Source organism: Nicotiana sylvestris, chromosome 8 (assembly GCF_000393655.2).
Source record: "Nicotiana sylvestris chromosome 8, ASM39365v2, whole genome shotgun sequence".
In the NCBI taxonomy this organism is placed as follows: Eukaryota; Viridiplantae; Streptophyta; class Magnoliopsida; order Solanales; family Solanaceae; genus Nicotiana; species Nicotiana sylvestris.
Genome location: NC_091064.1, coordinates 158758785 through 158776081, shown reverse-complemented (window position 1 = coordinate 158776081; position 17297 = coordinate 158758785). Strand labels below are relative to the sequence as shown.

The window sequence follows — 17297 nt, the reverse complement described above, 5'->3', positions numbered from 1 at the left end:
TAAACAAATACTCCTAGAGAAAGATGACCAAGAGAAAACCACGTTCATCACTCATAGGGGAACGTATTGCTATAGGGTCATGCCATTTGGGTTGAAGAACGCGAGGGCTACTTATCAAAGATTGGTCATGAAGATATTCAAAAACCAACTCGGCAAAACCATGGAGGTATACATCAATGACATGTTGGTCAAATCTGTGAGGGCCGAGGACCACGTCGACCACTTGAAGGAAGCATTCGACATACTAAGAAAATATGGGATGAAGCTGAACCCCAAGAAATGCTCATTCGGCGTGACCACAGGAAAGTTTTTGGGTTTATTGGTATCACACCAAGGAATCGAGGTCAACCCAGATCAAATTAAGGCTATCGACGAGATATCAGAACATTTAACCACAAAGAAGCAAGTCTAGAGACTGACTAGTCGAATTGCGGCCCTATCCAGATTCATCTCGCGGTCATCCGATAGATGTCATAGGTTTTTAACATACTCAAAACAGATTACAGCCTTGAGTGGACGCTTGTATATGTACGAGTGTTGAAATAACTTAAGGAATACCTTTTGTGGCCACCTTTGCTCTTGAAGCCCGAGCCTGTGGAGCGTCTTCTCGTTTATCTTGTCGTTTTGTAAGTAGCAGTAAGTGCAGTCCTGGGTCGAGAAGACAAAGGTATGCAATCTTCAATTTATTATATCAGTAAAACACTTGTCGACACCTCACCTTGAGAAACTAAACCTAGCCCTAGTCATAGTTAAAGCTTAGGCTATACTTATAGTGTCAACCAATCTCGATCGTCACCACATTTTCTTTAAGAAGCATATTACACAAACCCGAGCTATCGGGGAGGATGGCAAAGTGGGCAATTGAATTAAGTCAGCACGACATCACTTATCATCCTCTTACAACAATAAAGTCGCAAGTGTTCGCCGACTTCCTTGTAGATTTTAGCACAAAACTAATGCTCGAGGCTGAGAAAGAAGCCACTCAAGCTTCTCTCCAAACACAGGACTTGTGGGTCCTACACACCAATGGCACATCCAATGCCTGCAGTTCTGGACTGGGACTCAAGCTCGAGGTACCCACCGGTAAAATAGTTTGTCAATCCATAAGATGCCCAGATATGACTAACAACGAGGCCGAGTAAGGGTCCATAATTGCAGGATTAAGACTAGCTCTAGAATAGGGGGCGAATCGATTGAAGCTACGTTGTGAATCTTCACTCGTAGTCAACAAAGTTACTAGGACTTTACAAATCAAAGAGGAGAGATTACAGAAGTATCAGGTTGAGATCTGCAAATTGCTACCCAATTTCAACAAATGCCAGCTCGACTAGATTCCATGAACTCAGAACGTCGAAGCATATGGCCTCGCCAAATTGGCCGCCGCAACCAAAAGCATAACTCTTGGGGATAAGAGTGTGGTGCATCTCCTCAGCTCGGCATTAGACCACATCGAGGTAAGATCTGTAAATTTAACTTGGGACTGGCGCAATTGTATTATATACTATTTGCAGGACGACACCTTCCAAACGACAAAAAAACCCCCTAAAAAGCTAAAAAGGCAAGCCTCTAGGTACAACCTCCTCCACAACGACTTGTATAAGAGAACATACGACGACCCCTTAGCAAAATGTTTTAAGTCCGAACCAAACCCAACGCACTCTTGAGGAAGTCCACGAAGGTCATTGCAGTAGTTACTTTAGTGACCGAGCACTTGTCAAGTGCCTTATACGGTCTGGATATTATTGGCCCACCATAAAAAAAGATGCCCCAGAATTTGTGAAGAAATATGAGTAGATTCAAAAATACGCTCCAATAATCCACCAAGCAGGCGAACACCTCCACTGTGTCACCTCTCCATTACCATTTATTAAATGGGAAATAGATATCGTGGGACCACTTCCGCTAGGACGAGGTAATGTAAAATTTCTTTTAGTTTTGATTGACTATTTTTCTAAGTGGATGGAAGCAGGAGCATTCGCCTATATTTGCGAGTAAGAGGTAATCGCCTTCATATGAAAAAATATCATCTACCAGTTCGGCCTACCTAAAAAGATAAGTTGTGACAACGGACCCCAATTCACGGGAAGAAAAACCACAGAGTTCCTCAAAAAATGGCGCATCAAAAGGACACTTTCAACTCTTTACCACCCGGTCGGCAAGGGGCAAGCGGAGTCCTCCAACAAATCTATCTTAAACATCATGAAGAAGAAACTCAAAGAGGCCATGGTACTTTGGCCAAAAATACTCCAGAAGTATTATGGGCGCATAGAAAAACCCCGAAAATGAGCATAGGAGAACACATTATTCTCTAGTCTATGGAACGATAATGGTCATACTAGTCGAAGTCGGAAAAACCAGCCTGAGGTACTCCCATGAAAGCAGTACCGACAATGACAAGAATATGATACAAGACCTCGACGAGATATGGCATACATAAGAACGGTCTCACAGAAAATCCAAGCAGAACGCTACTACAATACAAAGGCAAATGTACGATTGCTCAACATTGAGGATTACATGCTCAAAGCCAAGACCCAAGCAGGCAGAGATCCGTGAGAGGGAAAATTAGGAACCAACTAGGACGGACCATACAAAATCATAGGCAAAGCGGACAAGGGTTCATTCCAACTGATAACTATGGAATAGAAGCTCCTACCAAACAATTGGAATATCAGCCACCTTAAGTACTTTATATTCTAAAAAATATGAAATGCCCCATAAGTCGTACCTTTTTTCCCTCACTTGAGTTTTGTCCCAATAGGGTTTTCTCAAGGAGGTTTTTAACGAGGCAATAGGTGGGACAATTCTAGTTGGAGTACGCAAAAGCAGACATGTTTTTCATTGTTCGACTCCTCAAGAATCTCCAAGTCGAACAATGAAGGGACAAAACATACTAGGACTCCAATTGGGACATCAATCGACACCCGAAACTTGTAATTTTCTCAAAACATTTCCTCAGAGCCAAACAATGTAATCAAAGTAATGATAATCAAAGTAAATAAGATACACGTCCATTGAAACTGCTCTCCTGAAATGGTATGTTCGATCAACTCAAATAACACATATCGAACATCGGCCACAACTTAAGAAAATGGTATGTTCGATTAGCTCGAACAACACCTATCGGCCCTCGGCCACGACTTAACAAAATGGTACGATTGATCAACTTGAACAACACCTATCAGCCCTCAGCCATGACTTAACAAAAAGGTAAGTTTGACCAGCTCGAACAAAACCTATCGGCCCCTGGCCTCGACTTAACAAAAAGGTAAGTTCGACCAGCTAGAACAACTTCTATCAGCCCTCGGTCATGACTTAATGAAAGGTAAGTTCGACCAGCTCGAAAAACTCCTATCGGCCTTTGGCCATGACTTAATGAAGGGTAAGTTCGACCAGCCCGAACAACTCCTATCGGCCTTCGACCTCAACCTAACTCAACAGTTTTGACCCATTCGAACAACATTTATCGACCCTCAGCCAAAACCCATATAAAGGATAATAATAAAGAAGCAAAATGCAAGTACGAACACAAGCACGCACAAAGAAAAAAAGGTACATATGAAACCAAAACAAACGTTTGTATTCATAGAAAAACGTTTTTACAAAGATGTTCGAAGACGCCAACAAAAGGTATAGTACAAAAACAAAAAAGATAAACATTCAATGGTCGTCGCCACCCTGATTTCCAATATCCTCTCCTTCTCCGCCTCGACCATAAGCAGAGTCATACTAAGCACTATCCGCAAGCTGGTCCACACTTCCCTAATTGCCTTCCTCGGAATTAGGCTGAGGTGTGGCAGGATCATAGTCGCAGGCGAGCCGGGTCTCACTAGCTTTGACTCGAGCCTTCTCAATGACCGTATCAAAGACAAATTCCATATTGTTCAACTCAGGAATCACTTCCAATCGGGCTTTAGCGAAGATCTAGTCCTCGTAATTCCCTCGGGGAATGTCAGGAAATTCAGAGGCATGAGACGTAGAGTGCCGTTTGAGCAGTAGGGCATTCTCGACCTCAGCAACAGAAACTCGCTCAAGAAGTTTGGAGTTCTCCCTATCCATATCTCCAATTCTCTCCTCGAGCGAGCCTGGCCTCTTAAGTTTCGGCTGTTGACAGAGCATTATCCCGCTAAGAACGAAGAGTCCAATTCGTCAACTCTAAAATATCAGATCTTCTCCAAATTTCCATTTGGGAGGACTTCACCTGTTCAAGCATCTGCTTCTTCTCAGCGACCTCCCCCTAAGAGAATCCATCTCAAACTGACACCCGTCTAACTAACTTTGCAGTTGAACCACCTGGCTCTAGAGGTCGTTGCATTGGGCCTCCACGCCTTAACTCAACTCAAGCTCTTCTTCTTTCCTTTTCAGCATTCCCTTGAGAACGCTGAATTGCTCCACGGATGCCATCAAATCTTCGCCTTTATTCTTCAACTCCTCCCTCAAGGAAGGCATGTCGCCCTCCCCGTGAAGCCGCCTCTAAGCACCCCGGTACTTTCCGCAGAATTCATGGTACTTAGCCTTTAGCTTTTAGTAGATCTCCTTCCGCTTTTTCTCCCTCCGCACACTCTCGATCTCCAAAATAACAGTTTGCAAACCAAAGAAAAGTAAAAATCAAGACTTAGAAGCAATTCAAAGAAAAGGAAAAAGAATGAGAAACGAGTACACTTACCCTGAGAGCGAGGCCGACGATGCTCTTTGATAAGGTGTTGTCCCTCGGTTCTTTTGAGAGTCACATGCTCGACTTTGGAGTAGAGGGGACCAAGGGCATTGACTACATCCTCAGTGTCATTTAGCAGATCACAATTCATTGGAATCATGATAGTTCTTGAACCACACTCTATTCTTACCTCGATCTGAGTAGTCCCCTAATCGATCATCTTAAGACCCTCGAGGTAGATGTCGGAACCAGACTCATCGACCTCATCGACGAGGCCCTTGCCTTTGTCCCCAACAACAGAAGAAACATCCTCGTCTGTCCTAGAAGAAGAGGCCTCCTCGTGCCCGATACGCATAGAGCTATCACTAAACGCCCCCTCCGCGACTATCTCCTTCCTGGTGGCGCAAAGGTACGACTGCGTTGATCTCTTCTAACTGAGGCACCTCAGAGGTCACCCAAACATCCTCCCTAAAAAATATTATTGCAGTCTCCCGCACCACGATCTCGTCCTCTAACAAGTCAACGGTCGCGGGGTACGCCTTCTCCTACATCCACGGGCTTCATTTTATGGGGTCTCAAGTTCGCGTCATGTGGAGAAACCTCCTCGTCCTTGATGATGAACGAAACAAAGGAGGGAAAGGGCTTAGTAGTTGACACGGGAGCGGAGACAGAAGGCGTAGTAACCCTTCTCCTCCTAAACGAAGGCGCATGCGCCCTGTTCCTTCTTGCATCACCCCTGACAGAACCTAGAGGAAACACAAAAAGGTAAGCACGATGATGTAAACAAGTACAAGTGCAATGCTGATCAGAAGAATGAAATTACATATCGAGGGGAGGGTCGGTCTGAACTTCTAAAAGAAGCTCAACCAATCAAGAATCCCCATTATATAGGGGAGAGCTTGTCTAACCCAGTCAGCGAGATGCGTCACCAACTGAAGAGGTCGACCAATAGCTGTAGAACAAGAAGGGTTATTCAACAAGCTTGGAATGAACAAATATTTAGAGTGGTAGAAGCAAGAGTACGAGTACTTACGAGTGTAGTTCCAGGCCTCAGGGAAACCTGTAACATCGGCCACGATGACCGTAGTCTTGAAAAAGATGAAGTTGAGCTAGAGTTGCTGACTACCTTTATTGTCCATTTTTACCACCAGGCACTTACCCCCACAATGTTGAAGGTTCAACATCGTGCCTTGATAGAAGCTGAGGGCGAATAGATGCACTAAATGTCGCAATGTGACCTCGACACCAGCCAGGTCAGTAAACTCTGATTGCTTCTTGATCACCTTATAAACATAGGGGGCAAGCTGAGTAGGGCAATCCTTATAATAACAACAAAACTCCTCCACCAACGAAAGGAGGGGGAACGAGTAGGCATAAAAAGCATAGTACCCAGGACGGTGGGCGTACACTTCGTCATTGTTAGCAGGTATTAGCTCCACATGATTGGGAAGGCTGTACTTAACTTTGAACTTAGCCAAATTCTTAGCCGTCGTGGAAGATTGAAAAATCTCAGTCATCACCTCCGGAAGCTATTGAAGATCAGGTTTAGCATCAGGACTACGGGGGATGATCTCCTCCTACTAAAGGGAGAGCCTCCCCTTCAGCGGCGGAGATGGTGCCTTCCCCATGAACGGGAAATACGACAACCAGTGGAATAGGTTGGGCCTCTTCATTAACCTCAGAATAAAGGTTCAGCATGGCTATAAAGATTAGATGATTAAAAGCAAAAATCTAGGAAGATTGGAAGAAACCTCGGAGGTGGTAGAGCCAGAAAAACAAGTGAAAGCAAAAGCAATTTCAAAGGAGGTAAAACTTGAATAATGGTGGAACAATCACTATTTACAGAGGAGAAGCACCGATTCTGAAATGGCTCATCATGATTGCCACTAGAATCGAAACAACAGAACCAATCAGAAGTCATGCGTATATCAATACAACATATCGGGAACATGCGTCATCATGACGAATGACGTCACACCTTTTCTTTGACAAGATGGTTCCATTGAATCACTCGGGAAGACTAAGAATTTAAAATATACGGTCTTCGAAATGCCACGTCGCTCGCTTTTTACAACGGCCACGACCGATGTTATTCGCTCATTGAACTCGCCCACGAGGACGACCCCAACAAGCTGAGGGACTAACTATATGGGCGAAAAATATCACGTTATATGTTGACCAAGTCAGCATAAATGGAGCCTTCAAAAAGTGACACGTGTTGTCGATAGGATACAATAACTTGACCTCAAGGGTCGACGTCACGATGAGACAATGCGTCGCCGACGAGGTCGAAGTGACTCGATGGAAGACGAGGACGAGCACTCCTTTTCGGAAAGCAGTAACGGCTAGTTCTAGTATCAATATTCCCTAGAAAATATTCCACTGAATATTCTTCCTAGTTGTACTATCTAAGATTTTGTGGCACATGTACCCTTATAAATAGAAAGATGTATAGTTATGGGGGGAGGGGGAGGATTGTGACCCTTTTTGGTAAAGAACAACACATTGACATTCTTTGAATATTCTCTCTTTATCATATACATATAAAGTTCGCCTTTCTACATCTTTATCTATCTTTTCTTCCCCGATCCAAGAAGGATACAAATATCAAAAAGCTTATCATTATCCATCATTGTTGGAAGAAATATTATCGGAGAATCTCACCTTTTGTCGAGTGACTTCTACTCATATATTTACTTAAATATCATTTATTGTCATTTACTACTATCTTCCATATTCTTGAATCATTCATTACACCATTATTGTTATCATTTATTGCTATTCAACAACACACGTGAGATATTTTCTATAAATACACCTGGTCTATCCTTTGAGTATTAATATCGGCTAATATTTAACTCTATTTCATTATAAATTTGATTGTATAAATCTAGATCTGAATTTTGGGTCATACCATATTGTCCTTGGACGGATTGGATGAACAATGTTTACGTTTTTCTTTTTCAAATCGAATGCATATATCACTTTGTCCTGCATTTACGTATTCACACATGCCTGGATGCATATGGGCGCACACGCATGTATGATCAAACAATAAGAAATCAAAAAGTTGAAAAACAAACTGATGCTAAAAGCACTACAGATGGAAATATGCAGAATTAATTTTATGTTTAGTTTGATTTCCTTTGTATAGATAAGAAATCCACTAGATTTGGCTTTCATAAGCAAAAAAATCCAAACCAAACTATAAACATCCACAGTTTGCCAAAAATTGGAAAACGAACAAACTACTTAAGAACATGCTTGTAGTCGATCTAATCAAGTTTAACATAATTAAGGATGTTTAAATTGAGTTTTGCTAAAAAAAATGAATAAGTTGTGATCGAGCGCTGCTCGATCACAAACGGGCTGGGTTATTCAACTAATACATTGACGAATAAATTATATTCCACTTTTCGAAACCAAATTTGATCAAATTATAGTTTGAAGCTTGAGAAATTTCAATATTTATGCAACTCAATTGTGTTGCTCGAGTGAAAATGAATGTTGAATCCACTATTTCTTACGTTATTTATGTGGCGAATTGGAGCACGATAGTCAAATCACTTTATTTTTTTTATATAAATTTTGGCCTAGGTTCTTTAATTTTTTTTTTCTTCTTTTAATACTTGAAAACAACCTTTTTGATTCCCAAATAATAATATTATTACAGAAAATGAAGCAATTTACTCAATTTTTTCTTCTGCATTTACATTTTGTGTTTATACTAATACCGTTTTATCTCATGGGCGACTCCTGGATACTCAAAGGAGTTGTTTGGCTGGGGCTTTAGCATAACTAAATTTTACAAACAATGTTTAGTTTTCGAAGTGATTTATACATGTATAAGTTATACCGAAATCTATGTACTATATTTTGGAGATATAATGTAAAATAAGAATGTGAGAGTTAGTAATATATGGGTTAAATTACAAAATAACAAACAACACTAACCTTACATACTAATCCATGCATAACTAACTCTTATTAATCCCTACATAATTAATTCTTACATTGCTAATACAATCAGATTTCTCTATAACGGTATCTTTATATAATAGCCATTTACTTTAAAAGTCAAATTTCTTTTTCGGGACCAATTTTTTATTTTATCATATATATCCTTTATAAAAGAACTTCACTATGGTATCCAGAAAATATCGAAACAAACTCGGCTGTTTGGCTGCTAGTGTATAATTTGTCTCTAAACTAAAGGACACCTAACTTGTTGTAGTGTATTAGAATTTAGAATAACATCGTAATTGGGTTAACTACGTACATTTGGGAGTAAAGGAAAAGTCTAGGAGGAAAAGGTAAGACCAAAAATGTCAATGTCATAGTTTTATAGCCTGTTTGGCCAAGTTTTGTTTTGCCAATAGTACTTTTTTTTTGTCATAAATGCTTTTGGCCAAAAATTGAGGTGTTTGGCCAAACTTTTGGAAGGAAAAAAAAGTGCTTTTGAGGAGAAGCAGAAGCAGTTTTGGAGAAGCAGAAAAAAGTAGTTTCTCTCCAAAAACACTTTTTTGAGAAGTACTTTTGAGAAAAATACACTTAGAAGCAGTTTTTTAAAGCTTGACAAAACCCTAATGGCTGCTCAGAAGTACTTTTCAAAATAATTAACCAAACACAAATTGCTTCTCACTAAAAGTACTTTTAAGAAAAACACTTTTGAAAAAAAACACTTCTCAAAATAAGCTGATTTTTGCGGCTAGGCCAAACGGCTATCGGATGCTTTGCACCAGGTCGGGGGAGAAGACCATGTGACTCCATTCAGCTTCTGTCTTCGCCTTCCCCACCAAAGAGTTTCTATTTTTAGAAATCAAAAGAACAATATTAAACCAAAGGATAAACTTGTCATTAAGCATACCTCTTTCTCCTAACCTTATACCACCATTTTATTATTAATTTATATAAGAAAGAATGACATATTTTTATATTTAAAAAATAATTTAATTTTTAATATTACGTATAATTTATCCTTAATAGCATACTTTTATAGTTACAGGATAACCTAATAACTTGCTCGAGATCTTAACTGCATAATTTTTTTTTTTTTTTTTTTTTTTTTTGTGAAATACTATCACATAAACTGAAAACGAATGAGTATTCTCGGAATAACAATAGTAGTAATAACTAAGGACAGATGTGCAATTTCCGTAAAGTCCAAGGCCCTTTTTGAAAGTAGACATGCATAAAAAGGCAACTCTCTGTATTCAAACCAAACCAATTGGCCTTTCTTCCTCTTACGGTCATTCTTCTTCTTCTTCTTCTTTACTACTGTTGGAAAATAAAATAATGAAGAACTCGAGAATGAAAGCTTTATTGCTGGTGCTTGTGCTAATGTGCGCCATTTTCAACATTTCCTTATCCTTAACTGATGGTAAGTTCCAAAACAGTTGCTTCCTTAGCTCCACTAATGATTTAATGTCCACTTCTAGCTAGCAACTTTGATATATTTAAAATTTGATGTAATGTTAGCTAGTTTTATGTTGTTTTTGCTACTTCAATCTATACATATGTGGTTTCTTGCTATTTAATTAAGTTTGGTTACTTTTAGGTATATAATAAGAAATGTCATTATTCAGTTCCCAGAACTTTTGATGGGAATTTTGGTGTCTTTATATATCTTGAAGTTCCCATCCCCTCCCCACAATCTCACAAGCCAAGTGTTTGTTTTGTTGTAAGAAGGAGAAATAGAGAAAAGTTGATAATTTTACTACTCATAGGAAAATTTGAAATTGTTGTTAGTATTTGTTAATTTTTTGAGTAAGTGTTGGGAACATTAATGGTCGTACAAAAAAAAAGAAGGTGCACATTAAAGGTGAGTATAATTACTTGAAGACGAAAAAAAAAAAACAGACAATTAAAAGGGCGGTATATTTATACTCATTTATTATTAATAGTATAAAAAAAAGAAAAGAAAAGCTGAGCACTAATGGGTTGGTTCCAAGAGTCAGTTTTCAGTATTGTCCATTGGTCACAAATGTCTTGTCATACAGAGAGAGTTAGCTGTTTTGAGCTCAACTTGTCCTTTTGATGGAAGAAGGGGAGTGAGTGGTGACAGAGGTGATTTTTGTCATTTTGGAATAAGCAATTTTGCAGTAGATAGTCAGGACTGCAATAAGCTTTTCCTATTCATCACCCGGAATTAAATATACTACCAACAAATACAAAAGATATTTCTTTTACGTACGTGTTTATCATTTAACTATACTATTGATACTATAATTAAATTATTTAAGTTAAAATAAACATTAAATGTAATTAAATATTTATCGCATGTAGGACAATCGTATAAAAGAGAGGAACCTTAAAGCAACGATAAAGTTGTATCTATAACATATTAGTTACAAGTAAGACATAGGAACGGTCGCTAATATTTATATTAAAATAACTAATCTAGATTATTGTGCGGCCCTTTTTTTATACTACTAACATTTCCCTAAGAGGGGATACATGTGCATGTCATCTCACTCAACTAAAAGGTACTAGTACAAGAGCACGAGCTGTGCACATGATGCTTACTAACTTTTGCCAACTTTGGGTCAAATTAAATGTGACTAGTCTTTTGGATTTTGCGAGAAACTGACGTGAGAGCATCCATCAAAGTCATTCCAATGTGTCAGCCGATTCGATTCTGGACGATTTTTTGTGGCGGTTTTGGAGAAAGGTTAGGTTTCGCAGCTGGTTCTTCCACCTTAAAGTTGGGGCGTTAGCTGGCTGTGTTGATATTGGAACATTTTAGGACTATTAGGGGTCGTTTGGTAGGATGTATAAGAATAATATTTGATTAGAGTGTATTAGTTATGCTTGCATTAATTATGCTGGTATTAGTTATCTTGATATATTTCTTATCCATTGTTTGGTTTGATGTATTAAAGTATTACATAATTTCTAAAAGAGTTGTTTGTTTACAAAAATGCACTCAAAACTAGTTCACACTCTAACTTTTTAAAAGAAACATATGTTGACAAATATTTTTATATGAAAAAGTTTAAAAAAAATTATTTTATTTGTCTACCTATATTGTAAAATAAAATTAAATATTTATATATAAAAATAAAAATATGCTAAGTATTTATTTATTTACTAGGGATATAATTTTATTTTTCACTATTTGGATTATTTTGAACTTGCATTAATATACTAACTAACATATTTTAATCAAGCATAAATTTTGAAGGATAATTTTGTCTTTAACTAAGCTAATACATGCATTAAAACTTATTGCATTGCCATTATTTTCTATGCATTAGTTATGCATAGGATAATACCAAATAAGATGTATAACTAATGCCTGCATAACTAATGCATAGATTTAAAATGTCTACCAAATAATGTATTATTAATACACAAAGTCAATGCATGCATTAGCTTATCTAATGCATCCTACCAAACGAGCCCTTATAATTATATATGTGTTATCCGTGTAGTTTACTTTTTAAGTTCTAGGATTATATATATGCTATTTCAGGATTTAACTTACGAACGTACCAACTGAAATATATAGTTCGATCAATATAATTTACAACATATTGTTTCATTTAATTTTGTAAGTTATAAATATTTTATAATCACTTGTAATTATATAAGTGACTTGATATATTATTGTTGATTAAGTTAGGCTCATCTCTTTATACCCCTTAAGCCCCCTCTCATAATTACTCTACGGAGTAAAGTGGCCGCCGTTCCTACTTGCTAGGTCTTAAAGCTTAAATTTTTTTGTTTTCTTGTACATTTTTCGCTATCCTTTGCTTACACAATTTGGAAATTACTCTACATTTGACCTCGAAAAACATGGGATGGGAATTGGGGACATTCTAACATTGATTATTCGCCGGAAAAGGTGCTGCAATAGAGGGCAAGTGTCATCACATTGTTATTTACTGTTGTCCCTACTTAGGGATTTGCAGAGATACCTATTCCTTTGTCCATTATGCTTTGAATTATAATAATCTTTAAAATATTCAAGTAATGTGGATATATATCTTGGATATGGATAACTCTCTTCGACATTCTAACTCATCCATTTTAGGGGCATTTCTGTCCATCGATATCCCTGACGTTCTGACATTATTTTATTTATTTATTCTGTAGTCCAAATAATTTTTATTAACTACGGGGTAAATCCTTTCTCTAGTTCTAAGCATGCCTTTTATGTGAATTTTATGAACTGAGAGGAAAATGGCTTGAACATAGTGAAAGCTAAACTTAATTTAAATGTCTAGAGTAATTTAAGTTGTAATAAGGTGTGCCCGGATGGTTGTAAGAAGTTTCTAAAAAAATAAAATCTTCACTTTGTACTTTCACAAAAAAACATATTCATTCTCAAATACATAATGAATTATACTCCCTCCATTTCAATTTAAATGCGTTAGTTTGGCTCGGCACGAAACCTAAGAAAAAAAAGAAAAACTTTTGAAACTTATGGTATTAAAAGTTTAAGGGGTGAAAATTTTATGGGTCCATCATATTTATGTGGTTAAAAAAATTTCTCATTAAGTGTAAATGGGTAAAATGAAGGGTTTAAAATTGAAATGCAGTCATTTTTTTGGAACGAATTAATAAGGAAAGTATATTATCTAAATTAAACCAAGGATTACTATGTTCTTTCAAAATTTACTTACCGTAAGCTTGTTTTCCAGAATTTAGACCCAAACCAAGACCTCCTTAGCGTCTTAATTTGCTAGAGTTGACAATAACAACTAGTTGTAGACTTGTACCAGTAGCATCTACATCTCTATATAAACTTTGACTTAATTGCTTTCATTGAAATTTATCTATAAGTACGTTATAAATAATCTGACGGTGTAAATAATTATAACTACATATTACACAACTTAACCTGTTTTTTAAGCACAGGATTGTTAAAGAATGGAAACTTTGAAATGCCGCTGGCGAAAGGAAACCTCAATGGCACGGTGGTCCTAAAGCACAATGCCATACCAGAATGGTCGATCTCCGGCTTCGTCGAGTACATAAAGGCGGGCCAAAAACAAGGTGACATGCTGCTGGTTGTGCCGGAGGGCTATGCCGCGGTTCGTCTAGGAAACGAGGCGTCCATCAAGCAAGTATTGAATGTTACAAAGGGAATGTACTATTCCTTAACATTCAGTGCTGCTAGAACTTGTGCTCAAGAGGAACGTATCAATGTATCCGTTACACCCGATTTCGGAGTACTGCCTATCCAAACATTGTATAGTAGCAGTGGTTGGGACTCATATGCTTGGGCATTTCAAGCTGAATTTAGCCAAGTTGAGGTTTTACTGCACAATCCTGGTGTTGAGGAAGATCCTGCTTGTGGTCCTCTCATCGATTCAATCGCCATTCGCTCTTTATACCCTCCTAGGGCCACTAATAGTAAGTATTTGGCTTCATTTCCTTTTTCTAGCACTTATTTCGATTCATTTTACATATTGCATTCAAAGTTAAAAAGAAAAAAAAAGCTTTTAATTTATCACAAAACGAACGTGAAAGTTCTTTTACCTAGTTAAATTTTAGTTGACTAGTGTATTCTACGAAAATTGGTAACGAATCATACACGTTAGGTTATGTATAAAAATAAAATCTTCACCGACAATAATCAATATATAAAAATGAATGTCTAATTGATATAAGTTTAAATGATCTAGTATATGATTCTATTTGGTGAATATTACATTGATGATTTCTATATACTAGTATCTAGTTTTGCATACCTAAAGGAGAAGTCACATGCTTAAATAAAAAGGTGATGTTGCATGATTGTGATGTTGTCTGTTGGACCACTCTTTCTCATCTACTATCCAATCTACTGCTTTTCTGGATGTAGGGTTGGCGTTCTCTGTCACTTTTTTGAGTATTAATATGTGAATGTTTCCCCTTAGATTTTTGTTCATTTTAGTACTAAGCCAATAGATTTCATTCTGATAGAATTTCATGTTAAATCTGCAGAGAATTTGCAATAATTCCTAATTTGCTTAGTAAATTAGTGGTTAGTTGATCAATTTGTCACTAGATCGAGTTAGACCCCTTAAATTCCTTTAATAAATACTAATCTAGGAAGAACAAGAACAACGAATACGGATTAAGCTAAATAAAGAATGCAATTCAAAGCCTAGAAGATATATCAGCTAGAACAATTAATTACTAACATTTAAATACCAAAGATAATTCAAGTATCTTTGATGTTGCTGTAATTACTTTCTGTAATACACATTATCCTTTCTATAACCTTTCTTGTTAGATCACACTGGGTATGTTGTTGATGGTGAGATTTTTCTTAGTTTTTATGTAGGAAAGTTTAGGTTAAGCGATTCTAAAAGTATGCGCTCAGATTTTAACAAAAATTAATGGGAGAGAAAAAAGTAAGTTTGAAGTACATGTAGTGCTGGCACCAGTTGCTAAAAGGGACCAAATTTTAGTCCATTTGGGTACTTCTGCGGGTGCACAAATAGATGCTTTCCTCCAACTCATTCCAAGAAATAATTATAGGTACTTAAATCGCAAAACAAACTCTTTATGATTGTCAACATCGAAATCCAAGTTGTAAATTTTATGTAAATATATTCTCATATCTAATTCATCACTTCCAACATGCATATTCAAGTCCATTTTAGGTAAGAATTAATCGCTTTTATCCAAGGGCCAAACTTTGTTGTGTCGGTATTTTATATAATTGTTTACTAACTTCTCATTCATTTGAATTTATATGTATTTTCACTGGGAAAGTTGTTCTTATCTGAGCAAGAGGTTACAAGTTATTTGAGTCATGGAAACAGACTCTTGCAGAATGCAGGATAAGACTGCATATAATAGACCCCTGTGGTCCGGCCCTTCCTCCGGACCCTGCGTATAGCGGGAGCCTAGTGCATCGGACTGCTATCTTTTTATGCATGCACTTTCACTCTGTCATCCCAGAAAATGACTGATATATCATGAACTGTATATGCAGAGAACTTGTTGAAAAATGGAGATTTTGAAGAGGGTCCATACATATTCCCAAACACAAGCTGGGGAGTTCTTGTACCACCAAACATTGAAGATGACCATTCCCCTTTACCAGCATGGATGGTTGAGTCACTAAAGGCAGTCAAATACTTGGACTCTGATCATTTTTCAGTGCCACAAGGCAAGAGAGCAATAGAGCTAGTTGCTGGAAAAGAAAGTGCAATTGCCCAAGTTGCAAGAACCACTATTGGCAAAATGTATGAACTCAGTTTCAAAGTTGGAGATGCCAGCAATTCTTGTGAAGGTTCCATGATTGTTGAGGCCTTTGCTGGAATGGATACACTTAAAGTCCCCTATGAATCTAAGGGGAAAGGCGGATATAAGCGCGCTGTTCTTCGTTTCAAGGCCACTGCTAACCGCACTAGGATCATGTTTCTTAGCACATACTACCATACGAGGAGTGATGATTTTGTTTCCCTCTGTGGTCCTGTTGTTGATGATGTGAAGCTCTTGAGTGTCAGGAACCCTCGTCGATTCCTCTGAGTCATGTATTTTGATGATAAACGATGAATTTTCGAGTTATAGTACTGAGTAAATTTGGTTGTAATGAAGCAAGAAGAATGTGAGAGTTCTGTTTCTCTTAGCTTGTTTACTAGTAGTATTTTCATACGAGTATGTATTATACTAATGTCTAATGAAAGGCAAAGAAGTATATATATATATATTTTGATTGGTGTTTGAGTGGTTTATGTATTGAAGCACAATAAATCAGTAATGGATTTGAAGTTGCTATTGATTTCCTCACTTCTTTCCTCTTAGGCAAAAACTACATGATTATAAACCTGCTATTACTGTATTTTGCATTGGACTTTGGTAGTTGTCAAATTAGTTTGAGCAAATGATTGTTGCAACATCAACAATACGAGCAACCATTGTCATTAATTTTAGCCAACAACGAGTGTGGCTCTAGTGAAGATTGAGTGGTATATCATTGTTGGTATTGTAAGATTTTCCTGCGTACAGGTGGCTAATAGGTTTAAGGTCCATAATTAATATTTAATTAATGAGCAAATCCCATCCGTCTAATTGGTTATTTGATGAACATATTAGATTATATCAAAATCTCTAAATTTGTCCTCCCTTCACCTATTAGGGTTACCACTTTTTCCTACATACAATTCCATCACTGACGGCTATGGTAACGTAATGCTAGGGTTCGGAGGTAGAAATCAATTTATCAAGTTATACTTCCGCTTTACGATAATGGCTTCCGCTTCAGTTACGTTTTCTATAACGATTATTATATGTAAGATTATCATGTCCAAGATCCTGGCATGAATTAAAGTTTATGTTTACATGTGGTATCATGAGCATTGATTGTTTAAACTGATAATCTTATTAAACAAGTTTTATATATTTTAATTATGTTGCCTTATAAAATTAGAACTTCACATATTTTCAAAATTTAATCGTGCGTGTGAAGTCTTCTGTTTATAGATAAAGTATTATGATGGATATAAACTCTAGTGACTTCCTGTTTGATTTGACGATTTCAGTTTTGGATGGTGAAAGTTAAATTCCTAATTATTAATTATGAATTCATTGGTTTTATCCACTAAATTCATCTCTGTTTATCACTCTTAAAAGTAGCATGAGAATTCTTTCGCCTCTGCTTCAGATTATTTGATGTTAAAATAATAAAAGTAAAATGAAG

General features: G+C 37.2%; 1 protein-coding gene across 1 annotated transcript; it reads left to right on the top strand.

Moving 5' to 3' along the window:
* The first annotated feature begins 9770 nt into the window (after positions 1-9770).
* LOC104221976 (BIIDXI-like protein At5g11420) lies at positions 9771-16379 on the top strand. Its single transcript, XM_009773138.2, has 3 exons — positions 9771-10034; positions 13517-14014; positions 15588-16379. The coding sequence occupies exons 1-3, from the start codon at positions 9842-9844 to the stop codon at positions 16124-16126; spliced, it is 1230 nt and encodes a 409-aa protein (XP_009771440.2). The 5' UTR covers positions 9771-9841; the 3' UTR covers positions 16127-16379.
* Positions 16380-17297: the final 918 nt, after the last annotated feature.

Bases quoted from the DNA above. Each gene is read 5' to 3' on its own strand.
- LOC104221976 (XM_009773138.2), top strand. From the start codon at position 9,842: ATGCATAAAAAGGCAACTCTCTGTATTCAAACCAAACCAATTGGCCTT. The intron at 10,035-13,516 runs GTAAGTTCCAAA...TTTTAAGCACAG, and splicing joins TTCCTTATCCTTAACTGATG to GATTGTTAAAGAATGGAAAC. The intron at 14,015-15,587 runs GTAAGTATTTGG...CTGTATATGCAG, and splicing joins CCCTCCTAGGGCCACTAATA to AGAACTTGTTGAAAAATGGA.